Below are 23742 nucleotides of genomic sequence, written 5' to 3'. Positions count from 1 at the left end.
TTGCTCAAGGGTAGCTGTGTAAAAACACGAACTGCTCATTGTTAGCCCCAGGAAATAATCCCAGAATCCCTTAAAGTCCAAATCCTCGAACTTAAGCAGCAGTGCTGAAAATGCAGCTTACACAAGCAGTCAAACACTGAACCATCTTGTCTCAAGGACCTGGATGTACCAAAACCCTTAGAATTATTCCAAGTTGTCCTTGGAATATTCACTTGCTCAGTGTTTTGGGAAATCCATTAACAGAGACCCTGAGATGTTTTGTAGCACAAACCCTCAAAAGCCCTGGCTGTTGTTAAACATCTCACATTCTTATCTTCCTTTCAGCAAATAAACCATTTACAACGCAGTCACAAAATTGGTATTAAAAACAGAGAAAAACAATTAAAATTAAGATCAGTGCTCTGTGTAGGCCAAGTTTCCCCTTCTCATGTTTACCTAATTTTGTTTAATTTCTGTCCTTCGTGTCATTATTTTTTTAAACTTTTATCCCTGGTAATTAACCACAGTAAAGAAAAGTAAATGTAGATCTTGGAAATTACGCTTGTGGGATCACGTCACATTTTAAGATACTTACCACAAGCAACATAAGAATTTCTTCTGTGCTTGTTTAGTCAGGCTTTTGTTCTGAAATTGTCACAGTTCTGTAAATAGAGGAGTTAGGAGCTTTAATCTGTTCTGTTTATATTTCTCACCGTATAAAATATCCTCACATGTAAGCTTTAAAGAATATGAGATTACAGGGAGGTGTATTTATTAGATGATTTTTATTTCCTTAGATTATTTTAGGCAATTATTAGTCTTCTAAAAGGCTGCTTGCATGAATCAGATGTGTGTTTCCTTTTATAGAAATTAACTTCAAGATGCAAAGTTCCTTCCAGCCCTTGCTACAGTAAGAGTTTTGTCTATCAGTTTTCAGTGTTAGGTGGTGGGGTTTTTTTTCAAATTTCCAGATTTGCAAAGTATGGAATATGTGGGGGGCAATCAGATTGTCTTTCAAAAATATTTGTGTCAGTAATAGACCTCTGAACTGAAAGGTTAACCTCTAATAAACAAAGGAAATTTAAAAAGATTTCATTACAAAAGAAGTTAATCTAGAATGAGGATATCTTTTTTTAGACATAGTTTATCCCTAGTGAGAGAAAGCTCTGAAATGTGGCCAGTTCTCAGCTCTTTAAAACATCAGCTTAGCTTATTAAGTTTCCAAGTTGACATCCTGGCTCAGAAAGTACTGACACATGAATAAAAGGATAAATTCAAAAGTTGTTGCAAGGGCTTGTATTTCACTTCCAACTTCTAAGCTTGTTCAAGTGCAAGTCACACTTGAATTCAAGTGAGCCTTGAATATAAAACAACATTGGTTTTTGTCATGAAGAGCTGATGGCTGGCAAAGGAGAGATTCCTTGGGATTTTTACAGTGTGGGAGTACTCATGTACATCAGTGATGTACTGTGAAAATCTCTCCGCAGAATTCAGATAAAATCTTCCAAAGATCTGGCTATCAAAAATATTTTATTGTAGATGGAAACACCTTTATATTTTCAAAATTGCAAGAAATCTCTCCCTCCCCTTTTAGTAAGGATGACTTTAATATGTGTTTCTGACTACAGAACAGTAAATACAGTGTTAATACAATAATAGAAAGGTTTGATTGAGAGTGAATTTGCAGTTTGTTTCTGTCAGGAGTCTGTGAGAACAATGTTTTGTGGTAAATAAATCCTTTACACTCACATGTCAGTAAAACTGAGCTATGTAGATAAACCCATCATAGTATTCAGAGTGTAAGTTGTTGATCCTTACTGGGATACCACAGGCAGTTGAAAATGAAACCGAGATTTTTATACCATTTTGCAAAAAACACATTTCCCTTTTCTTATATTTTACCCCCTTTAATCCGTAGCACCTAAACGGACATGTTTCATTTTCACTTGAAGGGAGTCTCACCTGGAAACAGCCCAATGGTGAAAATGTGCCGTACCGTGGGATGAAGTGGAGAAGCTGAACTTTGTCAAAAAAGACGTTTTCAGGAATCTTTTAAATAGTTTTATTCATATAGTCTGTGTCCTAGCTCATAGCTGAATTATAACACAACACTTTTTATTGAGTTAATGTATCTTTTCTACAGGTCAGGAAAAGATTTCAGTTGTGTCCTCTGCTCTGTTTTCTCATTCAACAACTGGTTAACTGCACTTCACCCTTAAATAAAGTAGTAGAAAGTAATTACTGGTGGAGACAGGTTGCTGAATAAGATGAACCAGTATCTAATGCTATGAAGCATAAAATTTCTTACATGCTGTTGCTGAAATTAATGCTGACATTTAAAGTAGTTCATATGTTTGAAGCAGGATGGCAACTTTACTTCTCATCAGTAATTCTATATTTAAAGCCAGCTTGTTTCGGTCACCCTACTCAGCAGTTTTGAAGTAAAGGAGATGTTGGATGTACTGGCTTTTATTTTAGTTATTTAAGCAATTTAATGATGCTTGAACAGGATATTCTTTTGGATTGGCTAAGGGTTTTGATGCAGTGCTTTTAAGGAGCATTCTAGAACATAACCCAGCAGCATGGGCATCACGATGCTGGTTCCATCCACTGGTGTTATGTGTGGGTTTCTCAAACAATCTTGTGCATTTGGGAAGCCCATGCTGTGCATGAGTCTGAATTTCTTTTATGTTGTTTTTCAGAACAGATAAGAGGGGGTAATAAAATCTGCTTTGTTTTTCTTCTCGAATTTCTTTTTTTTTTTTTCCCTCACCGGCTTTTTTTCCGCAATAAAAAAGAAAGAGATTTGGTAATTTGCTGCTCTTAGGGAATTTGGGAAGAGTTGGGGGTAACAGTCTGTATTTTGGCTCTTTAATTCAAGAAGGATTCTCATAAATTGTAGCTTCTGGTCACACAGCAAACTCTGGGTAAGTAGCTGTGGTTTCAATTGCCAGTCGAATGAAGACAGTGTGCACTGGGGCTGTGCAAATAGAGCCATATTAAAATCGGGCTGGAGGGTCTGTGCCATGGTTTTAGCAAAACCACAGTCATTGCACTTCTGCCTTTTCAAGTATGAGGACAAACTTTGGAGATAACCATCTAGTGATCTTTGTGTTCAGCTGTGTTTTCTGATATTTAAACTTTTCGTCTCATATTGGCTACAGTACAAGGTTTTAGTCTCTAGTCTGTAGGCAGGGATGCTGTTCTCCAGTGTTCCCACCCTACAGGTAGTGGGCTGTAAATTGCATTCCGGGGCTGCTTAATTCTCTGACCATTGCTACAGCATGTAATTAAAAGATGTTTATTCCCTTGAGGATGCCCCAAGGTGATTATGGATCTCATTTTGATGGCTGGATCTAGTTTCAATTCAGGGTCTTCTAAATAACTTAAAGCTAAGGTTAGTTCTTTATCTGAGCTCAGACTGGTTCAGACTAATTCACTTGGTTTACTTGGTTTAATTTAAAAATATTTTGTAGTGTCATTTAAATGTGGGAAGGTTTTTATAACAGTTTGAGGAAATAATGGTTTCTGTGATTATTATAACCCGTCATACATCAAACTAAAATGAATATGAAGCCTTTATAGAGAACCTATTCCTAAGTTGTTTTGGTCTCTTTGTTCTGTGAGAAGCCACCAGGCATTTTTGAGTATTGAAGGAAAAGCAGGATAGCTTTATTGGGGTTAGAAGAGAGATAAGAAAGCGGGGAAGAAGCAGGATTTGTTGAGTGGTTAAAAGTGTTTCTGATAGTTGAAGCTTTGGAAGAAGACTTGATTTGCTGTCATTGTTGTCCAACAAGTCCTGTTGTTTGGGCCGTTCTCTGGGAGCAGCCACACTGTTCCTGTTAAACATGAGCATCCATGTGTTACTCCTTAGCTTTCCCGTTGACAATGTGAATTTGTTCTCTAAAAACCTCCCCAAAGCTGGTCATGAATATATGTCCAGAAACAATGAGCAGAAAACCTAAGACAGTCTGGTGATGGAGCATAATGTGTGTTGGGAATATGAATTATTTCCAAGTGGCAAAATAGCAAGCAGAGATGTAGAACTTCTCCTAGAGAAATTCTAATTGAAATTACTATGTCATACAACTAAAACATACCGTTTACAGACACTAGAATGTGTTCCACCTCCCTTTCCTGCCAGGGTCTACAAGGTTCTAACACATCCTACAATTCAAACGTTGTCATTCACAAAGCCCATGGGATAGGGATATCAGAAAAAGAACTATAATCAAGGAATCTCTGAAATTTTAGTTTGGCTTCATCTGTGGTGGTTCGAGAGCTATTGCCCTGTTCTTTGTGAAAGGGAAGCCAGGACTGAGGCAGGATGAAGGCTCCTAATTTTTCTTGTTGGTTAAATTCAACAGGGTTTAGTCCTGTTAAGAGGAGAGGGGCATGACTTTCCCATCCCTGGAAGTGTCCAAGGCCAGGTTGGGTTGGGCCCTGAAAAACCTGGTCTAGTGGAAGGTGTCCCTGCCCATGGCAGGGATTTGGAAGGAGATGATCTTTAAGATCCTTTCCAAGCCTTAACATTCCATGATTCTGTGATGACCCTTGCCGCCCAGTGTCAAGGAAGTTCATTGCACAATATATAGAAGGATTAATTAATTAATTACTTAAGAAGAGCACTCATATTGAAATCCTACCTTTTGACTTCATGCAGCAGATGCCATGAGCTACATTCTGCTGTAACCTTATTGAAGTGATTCAGGGAGCCATTAAAAGGAGCCTGCTTCAAGAATGCCAGCTTGATATCAGGTCACTGGCCGTGGGTTTATGGAGCATCAGCCCACCAGGATAATCATGTAATTTATTAAGGAAGAAAGTGGTGATTCAGCATGGATAGGAATAGTTGCCCAGAACAGCAATTATTGACAAGATTTTAGTGTCATTGTGCTGAAGAAAGTTGTAACTGCAAGATTAGAGATGCCTATCATCAAGTAGCCAAATGAATGTTTTAGTTCAGTGAGTTAATTAGTAAATTAATTTTTTTTTTTTAAATTAGTAATTTGAGTAATTGATTATCTTGAAATTTTCCAAAGCTTTGGATGGATATCTTGCCCCTCTTCTGTATTTCTCATCAAGAAACCTGATTCTTGGAAGTACTGTGCTACACAGGAGGAGTTTTCTCTCCTTCTCCTTACTTGGCCAGCTAGGGGAATAGTCAAATAAAGGATCAGTCCTGTGGTACTATTTAAACCGTGTTACGATAGAAAAAGAAGGCTTTTGTTTCTAAAAAGAAAAATAGTAATAATAAATTAAATTTAAAAATTTAACAACCTCTACATGCCATCCAATGAATAATAATTATTTCCTTGAAAACTGAAAGTTCTTTATACCATTTAATAGGATTTTAACAGTTGCCAGTAAAGTTTGCATAGCAAAGTGCAGAAAGTGACTCAACCCTTGGCATGAGCAAGAAATGCCATTGCAGCTTAATGACAATTCTGTTACTGTTTTACTTAATATCAGATTTTTTTTTTAAATTTTCTTTTGTGCCAGTTACGTGAAACATTTCTTGCCACAATAGTGTTGGCAAAAAGAGAACCCATACCCCAAAGTACAGGCTTAATTTGTGCCAGTGATATGTGGCAATTCTGTTTTGTACAGTTTGTTTAGTATATGAAGTTTCATATATAGAAGTTGTACTTCTTTGAGAAGTGAGTTCATTCTGATTTCTTGAATTCCTATCAATAAAAGAAATAAATTTACTTGGAAATAAATTGGCGTTTTTTGAAAGTAAACTTATGGTGGGAGAAATCCCCTGCAAACACTAGTAAGTGTATTCTTACACTTTGATTAAAGTACATGCTAAGCACAAATTTTAACCTTTTAAATCACTGAACTTTCAATGAAAACTGCTGCCTTACTATAACAACACTGACGAACAGCATAAGAGGATAGTTAGTGGAAAATTTGAAAAGTTAAAAAATTGTCCGAAGATTTTATTTTTTTTATACTTTTTTTTTTTTGAAAGTATTCAAAAGTTTATTTAATGTGTGTGTTGTGTTCCGTGAACGAAACATATCTCTAAAATAAAAACTGTCTGAAAGATGGGATTTTTTTCTTCATCTACATTTAGGCCAAAGGTCTGTTTTCTGCAAAACTTATGTCTGTTTTAACTTACACAGTCGTTTTGACTACTTCTCTGTGTTGATCACTAGTTAAAAATAGTTGGCTAAATTGTTTATAAATAGCCTGAAGAATATTTGGGAAGTGGCACGAATATTTTACGATATCAGGGCAAAAGGCTCACGTAGCACGAGGTGAGTAAACCCCGCGTTAAAACAGCGCAATTCCTCACACAGTAGTTTGGTTTTTTGCATCTCTTAAATGTTTGTGTTTCTCTTTCTGCCTTCAGAAGCCGTGCAGGGTCGAGCCAGGCGTGTGTGGACGCACTCACACGTGCTCCCACGCGGAGCTCCCCGTCGCAGCATCCCCCTTTGTTGCTCGTCTTGGTGCTCTGACTTTCCACACTTCGACTTCCCCTGCTCCACATTTGAGTGTGAACATCCTGGGGGGGCATTCTTTCATGTTTGCAGTTGCTCAGAGTTTCCATCTGCTTTTACTTGACTTGTGGTTGTGAAGATCATGCTTGGCCCATGGGATCTTACACAGTGCCGAGAGGATGTGGAGTTTTGTCAGCCAGGGAAATATGTCTGGCTTTTTTTTTTTTTTTTCTTCTTTTTTTTTTTCTTCAGCAGCTTTCATATGCTTCTCTTCTTGTGTGGTCCCACTAAACTGAGTATATTTAACAGAAATACTCTCCCTCTCTATCTTCTGTGCGCTGCTGTCTTTTAGGCAGTCTGTATAAGAAATCTGAGATCCAAAAAATGTTGGTCCTGACTGAAAACAAGGTAGTGTTACACAGAAAGGTACTTTAATAGTTGCACATTCCAAATTTATAACAGCATTCCACATTCTGGTTATGGACAAGTCTTAGTGGATCTGCAGTTACCAATAAACATCCCAGTTATATCTTTCTTGAATATTCTGTGCTTTCTTTTTGCAGGCACTGCTACAATCTACAGTTCAGCAGCAAGAAGCAGCTATTGAAAAACAGTATATACTAGCCATTGAAAAACACTCTCACAAATGTGAAGAGCTTCTCAATGCTCAGGTATGGATGTGCACATGCAAAAACCTTCATGATTTTCTCTTTGTTTCAGCTCCTTTCTGTTTGAAAAAAATATTAATGTATATGATCCCCAGAGAAAATAATCAGTCTTTGGCCTCGAGTCCTCAGCCTACCAGTAAACACAAGTATTTAAAAATGCAGAATAAATAAGGACTCTTCATCTGTATCAAGCAGATTCAAGAACTTGTAGCACTGAGAAAAAGTCTCACATCAACTTAATACTTACTCCTTTAACAGCTGCCATTTTCTCTAGTCAGAAACCAAGCAGTCATGTTTAATTTAGGCAGTTAAAGGCAGGATTTGATTGTATGGGATTCACAGGAATTTTTGATCCAAATTTTTTGATAGTTCTTAGGTGATCAACACAAACATCTGTTGTCCACCCCTATTTTTATTTCATAGAAATCTTATCTAAAAAATGAAAAGCTGGCTATGAGGAATTACATAATATCCAGAAATATTATATAATATACATATAATAGGCCTAAGTTGGTTCACTTACCATGACTTGAGTAAAAATACACTTCATAGCAAGTATTTGAAATCACATCAATCGCTGTTGATTATCTGAACAGTGTAAACCTGGTTTGCTATCAATAGGATCTTGGTTTTACTTAAGTGCAGCTCTTGAATCAAAATAACAATGACCATTAGTATAGATGTTTAAAAGAAAGAAAAGGCTAATTTGCTCATAGCCCCCTGAAGTTGCTTACATTGCAATTAACAGTTACCTTTTAAGTACTGTAAGCAACAGTTCAGATAAAAAATACAAAGGATAATATTTTTTTTTCTTTTTTCTTGGGATATATTAGATCTGTATGCATCAAAAGTCCTCTTGAAGCACTGCACCATTTTCAAAAGTGTTTTAAGACCATTTGACTGTTCTGACCATATCAATTAACTTTTAATGCAAGCCTGTATTAAATACAAAAGCATCTGTTTAAACAGTATTAAGGAAAGACATAATTATCTGGAGAAATCAATTCCATCATGAATGAGGGGTTTATTGCACAGAATTACAGGTGTTAAGTGCTCTGCCTTAAAAGCAAGTAAAGAGAAAATGTTTTGTGTTATTCAAATGAACATATAATTTACTGGCTTGATATCGCTTTCTGAATGTTAAAAAGCAGTGAATCTCATGAAATTTGGAAGTGTCATAGGATATCACATCTTCTTTTTTGTTCCCTTCTAATGCTCTTACCTTACAAGCAGTATTTTGCCTTCAAAATTTAAAGCCCATGTAAAGCTTTGCCAACCCACATAGTTTTTTGTCCTCATTTCCTATTTCTTTTAAATTTTCTACTGTTTTATCTCATGTGATAAATCCTTTCTCGTGCTTTCTTCCCAATCTCACGTTCCCCCTAAATTCCCATAACCCTCCCTCCCAAAACTGTCTTTGAGAAGGAGGAAAGGCTGGTTTTCTCCTCTTTTCTTTAGGGTCTTGTTGGAGTTAATTGAGCTTTCTGATTTTTTAAGATTTATTTTGTCAGGACAGGTTGAAATCCTGCCTAGAGAGGTGCCATCCTGCCAATACATTCAGTGCACAAGGCCATGTTTTCTAGGACAGGGGAAGATGTGAAAGGCCTGGTTTTGTAGTTTTATCCCGGTTTCCTGCAGGACAAATACCTGCAATTCATCTTGGAATTGCTGGGAGCAAAGGCTGAGAGAACTGGGATTGTTCAGCTGGAAGAAGAGAAGCTTTGGGGTGACCTCATTGTGGCCTTCCAGGATCTGAAGGGATCCCACGAGGAAGATGGAGACTGTAAAAGTCCTTTACAAGGACAAGGGGAATGGCTTCAAACTGACAGAGAGCAGGTTTAGATTGAATATCAGGGAGAAATTCCTCCCTGGGAGGGTGGGGAGGCCCTGGCACAGGTTGCCCAGAGAAGCTGTGGATGTTCCATCTCTGAAAGTGTCCAAGGCCAGGTTGGATGGGGCTCTGAGCAACCTGGGCTGGTGGAAGATGTCCCTGCCCATGGCAGGGGGTTGGAACTGATATTTAAGGATGATATTTAAGGTTCCTTCCAACCCAGGCCATTCAGTGATTCTGTGATGCCACCATCTGAAAAAGCAAACCAGGCTTCTGTGACATATTCAAGGGCAGCAGTGTTCTGATATCCTTAATCAATGAACAGGACAAGAGAACTCTTCTGCTCTTTGCCAAAAATTAGTCAGTGTTGTACACTGAAGTTTTAGGAAAGCTATGCATGTCAGTTTTATGTTTCTAGCTTTTGAGGACATCAGAAAATGTCATTGGAAAACTCATATGAGTTTATTACAAGTTGGAAAATTACGAATTTCATCCTTATCTGTTTTCTGAGACACAAACATTTGATGGTGACCTTCTGGAAATGAACACCAGCTTTGATATTGTGGTTATGATAAGTAATTTTCCCTTTTTTTTATCTTGCACTTTTCTTTCCCTGTCTTGATGCTCTCCTTCCTTACTGTCTTCTAAACAGTGTGAAGCAGGAGTTCACACTGTGAGTGGGGAGGGATTAAAATATATGCGAAGTGAGTTTCAGAGCACACATTTCCATCCCAAATTATGACTTGACGAAATTCCTGATTTTCACTGTGCCTTCTTGACTAAACGATATTAATCAGAGGTACAACTGGACATTCTGTGTAGTGTTTGAATGTAGTTCAGGGGGATATATTTTACTGTGGTCCTTAATTATGTTGGCCTCATATTTTCCATTTTGATTCATATAAAAAAGAATGAAGAAAGACAAGGACTAGAAGTATTTAATTTTGTAGTTCAGTTGCATCCTTTCCTGAGCTGAGCTGCTTTTCTTCTCCTTGGTTAACCCTTTAGGATGTGTGACCTGCACTTTTCCTCTGTGTAGAGCACAGAGCATATGTGTGTATTATGTGCTGAATTCTTTGCAGTGGTTCAAGAAGCCATAGGGGTGCAATTGCTGAGACAGAACAGTACTAGGAGTGTCATACAAAAAGAAAAGAACTCAGGAACTCAGTTAAATGCGTCCTCTGCACTTCTGCACGTTGGTATTTTTGGTGATGATTTTACGCTGTGCTGTGAAACAAATCTTGTGTTTGTAGATGCAACATTCAAGATAAGCAGTTACCCCCATGTCTTTAATCCTTTTTCCACGCTATCATGAAGCTGGCTGTCATTTGTGTGACAAAGAGGAGTTCAAAGTCTGTTGGATGGTGCATGAAATCCTTTGCCCTTTCTTTGAGGCACACTTAGAGAAGCGCTGGTTTATCTTCAGCTTGAAGACAGTTTGCTGAAAGGTCAGTCAGAATAGAAGTTCCATTTTCCTGGAACTCAGTCTTTTTTAAAGCTTATGATGCTTTCAAGAACTGCTTGAGGACAAGCAGAAAACTAGTGTGACAATAGCCATGAGCTTCTGGAATCTGATAGGTACCAGTGTTTGAATGACGCATTTTGGTGCATTTTGCATAACTTTTTGTGAAAACTGCCACTGTGCCCTCCCCCCCCGAATTCCTAAAATGTCAAATGTAAAAAGCACTTTTCTTATAGAGCAAGTGATTGTTTGTATGCCAGGGAAAATGTTTATTTCATTCAACTTAAGTCCTAGTCAGGAGGTGTCACTTCCTAAGATTTCAAATATTGTTTTTATATCGACTCATAATGTGCAGCATGTTTCTATAATAATGCTTAGTTTATGAACTTGGATTTTTTTTTTTTTTTTATCCTTTTGTAAGCAAAAGAGGTTCTATATTTTTCCCATCTGTAGGTGGGAGTTGTGGAATCTATTTAATGCCTGATCTTGAAGGGAGCATATGCAAACTAGATTCTTAGAGAATTGTGAATATTTGCACTTTTAGGAGACACTAGCCAATTCTTGCAATGAGAGTAGTAACCCAGACTTGCAGACTGAAAAAAAATGAGGACTGTGGTGGGCATAACCTTTCTGGTTCATTAATTCCAAGTGTGATAGGCTGGGAAATTCTTGAGAGTGCTTGCCATGTCCCCTTCTTTGGACATTTCCTCTCAGTTCTCAGAAATCTCATAGTTTGCTGCTGTGGAAATATTTGTTTATTCATTCCCTTCAAAACCAAGTACTTCCTATCAGTCATTCCTGTTACATTTTCATCGAAGTTGCTTTCACATAATTCATCAAGATGTGTCTTTCCAGGTCTGCTGCTCTTCTGCCAAGAGCAAAGTTGCACTTTCTCAGAACTTCTCTAGTAGTTCCTGATTATGTATTATTTATTAGAATCCTGTTCCCAATTTGAGTAATTTATTCCTAAATTCGTAACACTTCAATGTACCTGTGTTTATAGAGAGAATTAAAATAAAAAATAAAAAGTCTGATGTGTCTTTGCTCTGTGTTTTCCTTGTACATGTGTTGACTTTGTATCCAGTATTGTTCAGCGTTTACCTCCCAAAGTCAAAGTTGTATTGCTGAGGTCAGAAAAGGCATATCTATTTTTATTTTTAAAAAATTGCAGACCCTTAAGAGGGTGCTTTAACTTCATTTCAATATGCCCACTCTCACATGCTAGTTGGAGGATGATTTTGCAGTCCCTTTGCACTGTTAGCTCAGCCAAGGATACTTTCAGAGTCTCAACCAAAAATCTTATTTGGAAATTACATTTGCTTTCTTGGATTTGTCAAGTTGCACTTAAGAATAGCTCTTTAGAGTGATTCCCCCCCCCCCCTCTGTTTTTTGCTTATATAACTGGCTACCCTCAAACCTTCATTACCTGTTATGAATTTAAACCACCAGCTCTTGTCAATACTGAAAAGCTAAGTAATATTAGTATGATTTTTCTTCTCAACTATTTTCTGTTGGCTGTTGTTGAAAAAAAATTGTTTTTCTTCTGTTTCGCTGTCTTCCATTACTGAATATTTTGCTGTTTAGATTGCTTGTATTTTAGAAGTTCATTTGCTTTGAGTTTTCCTGATAGATGGACCCATTTGGTGAGAACTCATACAGGCTATGAAATGAATTAGATAACAAAACAGAAAGAGTAATTGATACTTTTTATTCTCCTTCATGTTTTTATGGAGTTCCTTATCTCTGTATCCTCAGGACCTCAAAGTTTGTGGGTTTTTTAGTAGTCTCTATTACTGTGTACTCTTTCCAAGAAAAGTATTTTCATTATTAGATGCCTTTATATAGCTTCTTACTTTATTAATAAAAACAATGAAGCACTTAGGCAGCAAAATGCTTTAAGCTTAATTTCATCCTCTGTTGTGCCTCAAACTGTACAGTTTACACACCATCTTTACGATGCTGGGTGGAACCCTGAGTACAAGTATATTCTTAGTTATTTTATTACTGCTATTATAATTTTTCTTTACAATTGTTTTAACTTTTCTGGTTCAATAATGTTCTGCTGATTCCTGAGCTTTCTCTCAGAAAATCTTTGCTGCTCTGTCAGCCCCTTGGACCTCAAACTGGCAAAAAGAGACAGTTCAACCATGCAGTAATAAGTTATAATTTGAGGAAGTGGAAATATGTAACAGATGTTGGAATCCTTCAGGCAGATTTTCCACCTTGCACTGCCAAACACTCAGATGCCACAGATGATAGTGAGGACAGTGTAAGAAACCAGTTACAATTACCAGATCTCATAATTTGACTTAGGAAGGGTGGGCAAGAAAAGGTGCAGCACAAAAGAATATGCTGCTGGATGCAGCCAGCAGAGAGCTACTATGAGTGTTTTAATAAGGTTGCCTGTTTTCCTCAGGATGATGCTTTGGGTGGGATGTTGAAAGGGGAATATTTTGATAACATTACAAAACCATGATGCCATAACTCTGTGTGTTTTTGTTGCGTCACCTCCCTCTCCCACGGATAACCATGACTTGTGTTATTTCTTCCTACTGCTCCATTCCTTCAGGAGAAGCAGAAATAAAAGTGGGACTTTGTTAAAATGGGTGGGCAGATGGGAATTGGTGAGTTCTTAAAAAGCCCCATCCAGTGGTTCATTATTCCTGCTGGTGAATGAAGTGATGAAACATTTGGTAAATCATTCTGAAGATGACTTTTCCCACGTCTCAAGGGATAGTTCTGTGTTCATATGTAATGAAGGTACAAAAAAACCCATAAACACTGGAGGTGAGATGATGCCTCGTTTTTCTTCTATTAAACTACTACAATTCAGTTTCATTGGATTAAAAAGTTCAGTAGATATTTGTGACAAGAAAAACTAGTCGTTCACTGAGGGTGAATTGGAAACATCAATGTCCCAACATACTGAGTTTTGTCATGATGTCATTAAAAGAAGGTTCCAAGTGTCATTTCATTACTGTGTGAAAATTGTTTCCTCAGATGAAAGATCTGTGAGAGAGGGAAATACCAATTATTTGTGGCAGTGATGCTACAAATAATGCAAGGTATTTTTGTCCTGTTTAGTATTAGGATATTCATGTTAACTTTGCTTGTTCTGTGAAGTTCTTTGCTGGTTTGTTTTTGAATTATTATCTAACTGACTACTATAAGCTATGAATAGCAGCTAAGAAAATGATTTTATCCATGCAGAATTTGGTGATCCATGCATGATCCTCTCAATGTTGAGAAGGAATCTGCAGTGCCCAAAATAATTATATCCTTGTTTGTGGATGATATCCTATGCACATTTCCTTTTAAATGAAACAGTACAGGACTCAGAAACTATCTTTTAAAAAAGTATTTCAGTTCATGCAAGACACCCTATTTTCTGTTTGACTTTAAATTTGTAGTTTAGGATTAACAGGAATATGGAATTATGGAATGGAATTATAACTGTAATCAAGTAGAATTTAGTATTAATGGCTTTAATGCAGCCTTTCAGTTGTAAAATAGCTCATCTCATGCATTATTTCGTTCATTCCATGAGTTCTCATAATATATACTATGTGATCCTTCAAATTATATTTACCTGAAAGAAAAATGTCACTATTCTGCAGAAATAAATTGAATATATAAAAATAACAAAATAGACTGACTAGTTGCTATTGTGATTGAATCTGTTTACAATGTCTTCTGTGACTCACATTCCAGGAAAAAAAAAAAAAAGAAAGATTTTTTTGATTTCTTTTTTACAGGAATCAAGAAAAACCACAGGACCTCTGTATTTATATTTGAATCTACATCAAACGATTTTCCTTTGGAACCACTGCCTAGAGAACTTCTTGCAGGGAGGAAAACATTATAACCTATTTTTGAATGCCTTTTGTTTTAAGTTAATTTTCACAAGACTCTTCTTGACCCTCTCACGCTACTTTCCAGAGAGTAGGGTAGAAATACCAGTATTTCTCTCCACTTTGGAATAATACTTTTTAGAAAAGTTTGGGGTTTTGGTGTTTTGGTTTGTTTTTTTTTTTTTTTTTGAAATCTCTCATGTCTCACTGGGTCATCATGTCCCACTAGAATTTGCTCTTCAGAATTTTTTTGCAGCTCAGAATTTTGCACTCTTAACCCCGTACTCCCTGACTAAGGAGTAAAAGGAGGTAGCACAGCTTTTTGAGAAAGAAGAATAAATAAGAGTACTAGGCTATAGAAATGAGGTAAAATAATGCATTAAAGAGCTATACAATTTTTTTGTGCATCACATTTCCAGTTCAGGACATTTATTTGTGTAGCCATAACTTTTTATCAGTTTGCATTTTTAGATTGATTTTTTTTTTTAACTTGTTTTCTGATTCTTGGATCGTAGATTGATAAGGGACACCCTCAATTCAGCTTCCATTTAAAAACTCTGTGGACAATCTGCACAGGTTAGGGGCTTTTTTTTCCAAATGGAAGGCTCCATTCACATCTTCCACAGGGAACCTGGAAGAGAGTGGAGAAAGTGGCCTCTCCAATGTTTGGGAATCAAAATTCAGTCTATGTGTGGTACTTGAAGGCTCAAAGCTCTTCCTTTGTTGCTTTAGTGCTGTCCAGCAGAGAGAGGAACATGTTCATAATGCTGACCTTTGGAAACTGGAAATGCTGACTGAGATTGGTCCATCTCACGTCCTTCCTATGGCTTTAATTGATAATTAATGAGATAAACCTGCTTAGCTGTAGGCATTTAATTCAGTGTGTAGGATCCTTAATTCAGCAGTGGTTTCTATGGTTTAGAGGCCTTTACTATAGCTCAACAAAAAAATCTACAAGCCAAGTAAATGAACCTAAAACATCCTATTCCTGTTAGCTAAAAATACAAGGGTACTTGAAATTGTCACCTTTTTAGCCTTCAACTCCCTTTAATGAAAAACCAGCTGAGGGAGCACTGACTGTATATAAAGTTCATCCTGGCCATAAAGTCTTCATACAGCTAGAAATGTACCATACCACATGGCTTCTATGGCATAGAAACTTCTTCTTGGAGGGTATAGAGTTGATTTTAAAATCTGAAATGCAAAGCTGGTTGCCCTAATTAAAGAATAGTTCCAGAGGGGTTACAATAACTTATGTGCAGAGACATTTAAACTGAGAGCTTGGAACTCTGTTCATACATTCATTAATCATTTCCTTGAACTACTGCTTTTTTTTTTTTTCCCTAAGTCTGTCAGGTTGCTGTCATTATACAGAAATACTAAAATTTCTCTGATTGTTGTCAGAAGATGGAGGGCACAGAAACCTTTACTGTCCATAATAAGGAATTCAGGTGCATTGAGGTGCATCCTTTTCTAGACCACCAAGCTTGCTTTACATCCTTTTAATAAGCACAACTTTCAAGGAGATTCCATGGCTCCCTGTGAAGGCTGATAAAACTGTGGGGCGTAGTACCTTGGGGAAAAAAAATGCTTGATAAGTAATTAAATTGCATATTAATTATGTGCAGAATGGAAGTTTCCATGTCACATCCATACTATCTATGCCAGATGGGCTTTCTGGACTCAAGACCTGTTTCAGGGAGAAGGATTTTGTGCAATATTCTATACAATTTTCTCTATTTCTGGTTATTTTTTTTCATTTAATTTATGTAATTTAATAGCTTAAGGTGTGCTTCTCTCTGAAAAACAAAACTGACCAAATATAGATTCTGAAGCCAAATAAACAGTTCTCCAAGGTATTTCTCTAGGTCTAATACAAAGAGATTTTGCTTTACGAGGCTTTATGGACAGGTGTTGCAACATTTGAGATGATTTATGAACTTTTGGAAGTTCAGATGTGAAGGCAATCATCTATGGGAGGATTATACCACATGAATAAGCATTTATATTATATTAGGAAAGGATATGCCAAGCTATTCACAAGAGACTCACAGTCATGAAATTCTAAATGTTGTAGTACCATGAGAAGTAGGGGTGCTATTTAATGTAAAGTTGCATTGAATTATGGCAGAAGTCAATAACTTTTCTTTTGAAAGCACTCTAAACGTGCTCACAAGTACTTACCTCTATTATCTTGAAAAATATGAACTAATGTGTTTTTATAAACAGACACAATTCTTCATAAAGTTCTTACTGAATGTCAATGAATTCCACAGAACTCCAAATGTGATACCACATAGATCTAATCTACCAAGGAGATGGGAGAGGTTTGCTCAGTCAAAGCAATCACACTGCAGTCACAGCCTTCATTTTTATGGTAATTATTCCAACCCAAACCATTCTGTGGTTTAGTTGTGCATTCTCTTTGCAGCAAGGGAGATCAGGAATTTTCAGGTGTCTGTATGATAAGAAGTTTTGATCCCAATATCCGCATTTTTCAGGATTGTAGATCTCCTACAGGTTTATGAAAATTGAACTGCTGTGCAGTGGCATGGAGGGCTGTAGTCATAAATCTGTTTTCACTGGCAGGGAGGATTGACATTAGTTTTCTCCATTGGCTGTGGATAAATATTCTATATTTTATTAATGCAAATGTCTGCATTGTTTCAGGACTTGCAGGATGAGCTTAGATGTCTTCTTAAACATACATGTAAAATAAAACTTGAAAACTGCCCTGAAGTTTAAAAGCTGGAAATTGCGGTCCCATTGAGAATGTTGTGAAATACATCTGGTAGATGGCCCACCATGGCAGCTTGAAATGTGGCTGCAGTCTTCATATCTAACCTAGAAATCTGATGGTCACAGTCAAAACTGGAATTATCTGCCTGATGGGCTTAGACTGGAAGCTCTCCTCTTGCTTGAACGAGTTGATTGCTCTTCTGTTGAAGGGGCTTCAAAAATAGAGGTGATTTTGTCTGACAGGCTCTCCTTAGAAACTCCCTTGCTGATTCTTGACGAGTAAATGAAGATTCCATCTTCTGCTTTGCATTAGGAAGCCTTGTGGATCTGTCTGACAAAATATTTGCGCGTGTTCGTTTTGTGCTGTGTCGTCGTGAAATAACACATTTGTGCAGTTGGTCAAGTGAAGAGCCAATAAAATCCATTTATTGTTTCACCTTTGAGTTACTGGGAAAGGGCAATTTCTGTAAGTGCTCCCCTAGTTGAAGGTAATGTCTGAAACTTCTGTGTCCACAAGAAAAGTGAGTTACACATCATTAAGTAGAGCCATGATGTGGATTTCACTGCTCCCTCCACAGGTGTTTTCCATTAGAATATGTCTGCCACATTCAGACCTATTTTAAGTAAATTCACAAGGAAATGCCTCTTTACATGTTTATCCTGGAAGGGCAGATAGGTGTTTTATTTTATAAAGCAGTCTAGAAGTTTTCTATTCTTCAAACGGAAAAATATTTTTCAGACCATAGTATTGCAGTTTGGTAATGTATTTCTAGCTGCCATTAGAGACACTTGAAATTAAAAAATAATAAAATTTGTGAAACAGAAATGCCTGTTTCCTAGGAATTCTGGTGAAAGGGGTATTTGCCTGTGTGTTTGTGTAAAAAATTTGTGTTCTTTATGTACACTTATTTTAATGTAAAACTCTACTGTAACACTTTCCTTTTGGTGATCCTATAAAATATTATTGTGTAATGATGCTGTACGTTAAGGTTATGGTAGATCATCTCTTAAATGACGAGTAAAAAAAAGTACTGACTTGCTGGAAATTCTCTCATGACAAATACCCAGCATCAACCATTTCCAGTAAGAATTTTTAGTTTTGAAAAACAGCTTTGCTCTTACAGACAGAACCTGTATCTTTCAATTGCTTTACTTTATATAGTGAAAAAAAAAATAAGTGAGTTGTGGTATAGACTACGTGGTCACTTCACTTTAGTGTCCCTTTTCTCCTTGAAGAAAGCAGCATTTTCTTTTCCTCACATTTCCTGGCTTTCAAAGTTCATGATAGCACCAATGGTTGAAAACAAAACATTTTTCCTCTGCTCTCTGTACATCTAACTGAGGTGCAGTAAAAGCATAGCTTAAATTCTGCAACTGCTTAAAATATTTAAAGTTTGGTGTTGCTTAAACCCTCTGTGCCATTGAGGTAAGTGTTGCTTTTTTCGACTTCTTTCCTACTCCTCTTCAGACTTAGAGGATATATTAGATATTCAGGAAGCAGAACATTTCTTATTATTGTAATTTTTTTTTTCTTTACATGAAATCATTTAAAGGAGTGCTGTCCATGTAATTTAACTGACTCTACATTGAGAGTCATTTTGTAAGCCACTGAGAAACCTTGGATGTGTTCTTTGCATCTGTTTCAGTAGCAGGCTGTGGTTACAATAATGACTGTTTTCTCCCAACAGCATCAGCGACTTCTTGACATTCTGGAAGCAGAGAAGGAAGTGTTATCCGAAAAGATAGAAGAGGCTTTGATGCAGCAATCACAAAAGCACAAGGTATCGCTTTTGTTTACTACAAAAAAAAAAAAAAAAGGGTCTGATCAGCACCATGGAGATCATTGGGGATGATCCTGTCACACTCACTGACAGGAAGAGGAAGGTTTCTTAAGCACTCTGACAGTTTGAACTTATTTTCAGCCACTCCTCTGTTGTGTATTGCAGTTTAATTTTTCCCAATATTTGCAGGAAGTGCTGGACAAATGTTTGGATGAAGAGAGACAAAGAAGCAAGGAGGCTGTGGCAGCTGCTGCCAAGGTATCTCTGGTTAATTTAGTAGATGTGCAGTGTGGAGTCCATGTGTGTCATTAGAAATACCAAGCTCAGCAGCTCATTTTTATTTCACAACTAAATTTATCAAGCTCTGTGTTCTCATCTGTGTTTAAAAGAAGCTAATTCAGTTAGTCATGAACATACCTGCTATTTCCTATGCCTTGATAGAGTCAGTGCAACTTCTGTGGGGGATTGCCTCTCAATTGTTTACGACAAGAAGTCACAATATTGTAGTTCAGGTATTGCTGTCACCTAAATGTCTGGTTTTGTGGCCTTTCATCATCATTGCATCTTGATTTGAAGGGCTGGGTAGCAGGTCAGCTGCTCATCTTGGGAAGACAATTAGCATCGTGTCTTACTTAACTTTTGTTTAATATGGTTGTTTTCAATTTTTTTTTAAGTTGATGTTTGAGTAAAAGGAAGTATTCAGTTTATAAAATACAATTTTTTCCTGTCTGTTTCATTTGTAAGTGCATTGGTGTTAGGACAGTAATTTTGTAGATGTTAAGCTATCTTTCGTTTCTAATACTGAAGTAGAATCCAGTTGCATGAAATGATCTGGGAAAACTAGTGATGTGTATTACCTAGTGCAGCTCAGAAGGCTATATTAGAATTTTCTGCATGTTTTTATGTGGATTAAATGAGCACTAGCTGAGCAGCTCTCTGAATAACATTCGATTTGTTACATGGTCGATATCTACAGGAAAATGAGGATAATAGAATACCTTGATTTAATAGAGCTTTTTTAAAAATAAAAAATCTATATTTTTAAAATATCTAAGTAAAAAAATCAAGAGCAAAAACCAGCTTTATTTGTTATTTATGAGATACTGTGGTTTTGGCGGGGGGGGGGATTTAAGAGTCCTGCTTGTAACTTCATTTTCCTTTCTGTACCTGCACAAATCATTGTCCACAGGTAATAGCTGCTTCAGGCAAACTTCAATTCATAGTTCAGAAGTGAAAATGCTCGTGTCCAGTATCTTACCAGCTCACAGATCTCATTGGGAGAAGGTGATCTAAAGGATTTAGGCACTCGTGTTGGGTGTGTCACTCATCTGATTGTGCCTCATTTGTTTGCAAGGCTGAGAAAGAAGCAGTGCAGGAAGCTGTTCTGAAAGCAGTGGAGGGGGAGAGGAGGAACATGGAGAAGATTCATGCAGAAGAGAGGAAAATGTGGGAAGCAGAACGTGATAATCATAAAGAGGAGATTGCCCAGGCTGTTTTGCAAGCCATGCAAGAACAAAGGAAGCAGAATCAGGTTAGTGTGTTTTACCCTTCCCTTGGACCTGCTTTATGTATTTTATTTTTGCTTTTCATTGCCCTCCTAATGTTGTGGTGCATTTTCTTGTGGCATCTGTCATTCATCAGTGAAAGCAGTTGATCTTTGCAGTGCACAGTGATCCTTTGGGTTTATTTTCGTCCAGGCTGTGCATAGAGAGGGGCTGACACATAAAGAATAAAATTCCTGTGACCCTTAGAGGCACACAGATTGAAATGAGATAAATCATGCCCCCTGAGTGACTGGTTTTGTCCCCTGACTTCAAAAGGAACCCAGGACAACACACTCAGAGAGTGGCATTTGTGCTGTGAGCAGTTTAGGTGACTTTTATTACCTGTGCAAGAGTAAAGATGTTACATGTGTTCCTTATAGAACAGGTACAAAATAAAGAAAAGGTTATAAAAATTGGAAGCCTAAGCCAGTAATGAACCAGAATTTCTGGAGTTACCCATTAGAGAGGTGCTCCTATAAGGATAATTGTATGCCACCTAACACAAAATGAGAGGGACATTCCCAACGTCGCTTTTAGCAATTTTAGGAATTGCAAATCTTCAGAATTTTAAGGAATTTATGTTTCATTCATGTGAGGGAATTTGATATGGCTATATTTTGTGTCCTGAGTAAGAAAAACAAACAAGCAAACAAAGAAACAAAAACAAAGTAAAAGTTTAGAACTTGAAGTAAAGTAGAAGTAAAATAGTTTATCACACAAGCTTAAAAATTAAGTCCTTGGAAATGATCCCATTTTGCTTTCCTGTGTTAAACAGAATTATTAACTCTACAATAATCAGCTTCACAACAAAAAGTTGTTTTTTTTGATGCTATGCCATTATTACATCCGTATTGCTACATTTCTAACGTAAATAGAGTGATTTTAATTTTTATATAGCTTCTTCTTTTGAATGTAAAGGTATCAGGTGGTAAGATGTCAGTTTTTAAGACCTTCAGTAAGCCTTCAGGCACTCGAACTCTTCTTTAGGATAAAAAATAAACAGCTGATTTCAAAGACAAATTCAAGCTGAGAACAATTGCTTGGGGTTTAGTCAGAAACTTTGATTGTAACAGGAATACTTTCTCTTATTAGGTTATAATAAAAAAAATGTAAAATAAATAAAAAATAAAAAAAATTTCTCATTTGAGTTGGATTCATTTTTCAAATACCTAACCAATTTTTAATTTGGGAAAAAGGCAGATTTTCCTCAAGATTTCCAGAATTCTTTCACATAACTGTGAAGTATACATGAAGTTACACTCTTACATTTTGTTTTCTATAAGATTTCTCTTTCTAGAGCTGTAACTGCCCTCTTGACTCTCTTGCAGCTGTCTAACAATTTACACAATGAAATTTAAAACTGTGGCCGTGTAGTGCTTGCCTCATTTAATTCTTCATGCTCTGCTGTGTAATTCTTTATGGTTCCTGTTTCAATATTGTCACTTCTTTTAGTTTATCTTCAGTTTATCACCAGAGGAAATAATCTGTGTGAGAAAGAAAAGATGTTTTTATATTGACTTCTCTGTCTTGTATCACACTTGTCATAGAAACCTAGATTAACATTTTATTCTGCTGTAAATTAATCTGGAGATTTGCTTTACTGATTTGAACTAAACCGAAGAAATTAAACACATTATGAAAGACTTTTCCTTTCACTAACACTGTAAGTCTGTGTCACTGAAAGATCACAAAGGGTCAGTGTATTGTTCTGCAAACAGGTGTGGTAGGGTGGCTTTCAGTCACAGTGCCCATAATTAACTCTAGGAATAATTAATAGGAAGATTGGAAAACATTCAAAATTTTATTTTTTTCTTTGAAGTGCAAACCCCTCAAAGAGAAAGGCACTGTCATATGCATGGGGCAAGAGTTAATAAAAATGCGTATTTTAAATACTACAGCACCGCTGTGTGTCTGCAAAACATTTAAATTATGAGCACAAGGGAAAATAAAATTCTCTGTCATAATGGAATTAATTTGTTGGCTTCTCCTTTACTTCCTAGACCAGAAAAACATGATTAGGACTTTTGATTCTTTGCTTTAAAGAGGTAATTTACTATCCACTAATTTTCTTTATAAAATAGAATATTTTGGGTTTTTTCACCGGTTTTTAAACACAGTCATTGGAAGTGAGTGGATCTTTCAAGATCACACTTGTGCTGAATCAGGTAGTGAAATTTTCCCTTTATCTTCTAAATAATGTATTTAAAAGAAGAAAAGAAGAATCTACTGTGCAGGGATGATTAAGGTATTTTTCTAGACTTTTTTTGGTGGTGATGTTGCAGAGTGGCCAGGAAGGAGAGCAGTGGTGGATGCAAATCTGGAATTTTATGCAGATCGCTTCTACTTGTTAGATACTCATGCTTGACAAAACCTTGTCCTAAAAAAAAAAGAGTTTGTCCTTAGTCAGATAAAGGTCCAGTCTGCAGATAAGGAGATGCTACTTCCATGGAAGATTTATTTTCTTAATTGAACATGGCCAGAGAAAATTCTGGGAACTTGGAGACAGTTTAATAAATAAATCATGATGAATATCTTTTTTTTTTCTTTTTTTTTACCAAATATAAACCAGCAGAATAAATATAAATTTACAGTGAAAGTAGGAACTAAGACATACTGAGTTAATATTTCAACTTGAGGGAACAACCTTGACATATCCCCTTCTTTTTTTTTTTTTTTTTTCCATAAGAAATTAAAGGATTAGAGTAACATGAATGTTGCATTTGTTCTCATGAAAGCTTTGGCTGTTCCAGTGACTTGGGGTCTTTACTTAGAGACACAGGATTTTTGATTAAGTTGAAGGTATTATTTTGGAAGCCTTTTAGGTCTGAAGGGATAAATGGGATATTTTGCATCACCAAGGAAATGGCAAAATTTTTTTTAGAGCACTCTTGTGAGGCTGTAAGGTATTAGAAGTCCTGATTACTTTCCTTTTTGCTGAGACTGGAAGCACCTTCAGATTTAATACTTGTGCTGTTCAGGTGCTTTGTGCTTTTATTAAAGAGTTATTTGGTGGTTTGTTTTTTTTTTATTTTTTTAATTTAGAAGAGCATTCTTAGGTTTGGGAAGGGTGGGCTTGCATTTCAAATCAGGAAGAATAATCTCTCCTTGATAGGAATGAGTAGTATTTTGATTAAAGATAATGTTCTTTTGCACAGGAACCTCATGATCCTTTTCCAGCACATTGGAGACTCATTATAGCTCAGGAACTCATCTATTCAGCAGGGCAGATGTGGCCTGGCTTGTCTGCAGTAGTTTGTTTTCTATTTTCCCTACAATGTATTGTGTTTTCCACAGTGGCAACTTCCCTGCAAAGGGAGTTTAATATGTCTGGGAGTTGCCAGCGTTGAGAGGAATACCTGGGGAAATCCTTCCAATAGGGTGGGTTTTTTTTCTAGAGCCCTTATTTGAATTAGCAGTGGATACCCTCTAGATAAGGAA

The 23742-nt window shown here is 36.7% G+C and overlaps 1 protein-coding gene across 3 annotated transcripts in view; it reads left to right on the top strand.

Annotated features, from left to right (window-relative positions):
* Positions 1-23742, top strand: part of CCDC91 (coiled-coil domain containing 91) — a 92773-nt gene that overhangs the window by 42233 nt on the left and 26798 nt on the right. For all 3 annotated transcript variants that reach the window (XM_027897834.1, XM_027897835.1, XM_027897836.1), the window contains exons 8-11: positions 6992-7099; positions 18668-18760; positions 18950-19018; positions 20115-20291. In XM_027897834.1, coding sequence (XP_027753635.1) covers positions 6992-7099; positions 18668-18760; positions 18950-19018; positions 20115-20291 — 447 coding nt within the window. The remainder of the gene's footprint in view (positions 1-6991; positions 7100-18667; positions 18761-18949; positions 19019-20114; positions 20292-23742) is intronic.

Source organism: Empidonax traillii, unplaced genomic scaffold (assembly GCF_003031625.1).
Source record: "Empidonax traillii isolate 1590-97213 ecotype Southwest subspecies unplaced genomic scaffold, ASM303162v1 scaffold562:size474401, whole genome shotgun sequence".
Taxonomy (NCBI): domain Eukaryota; kingdom Metazoa; phylum Chordata; class Aves; order Passeriformes; family Tyrannidae; genus Empidonax; species Empidonax traillii.
This window is presented reverse-complemented; position numbering and strand designations above follow the sequence as displayed.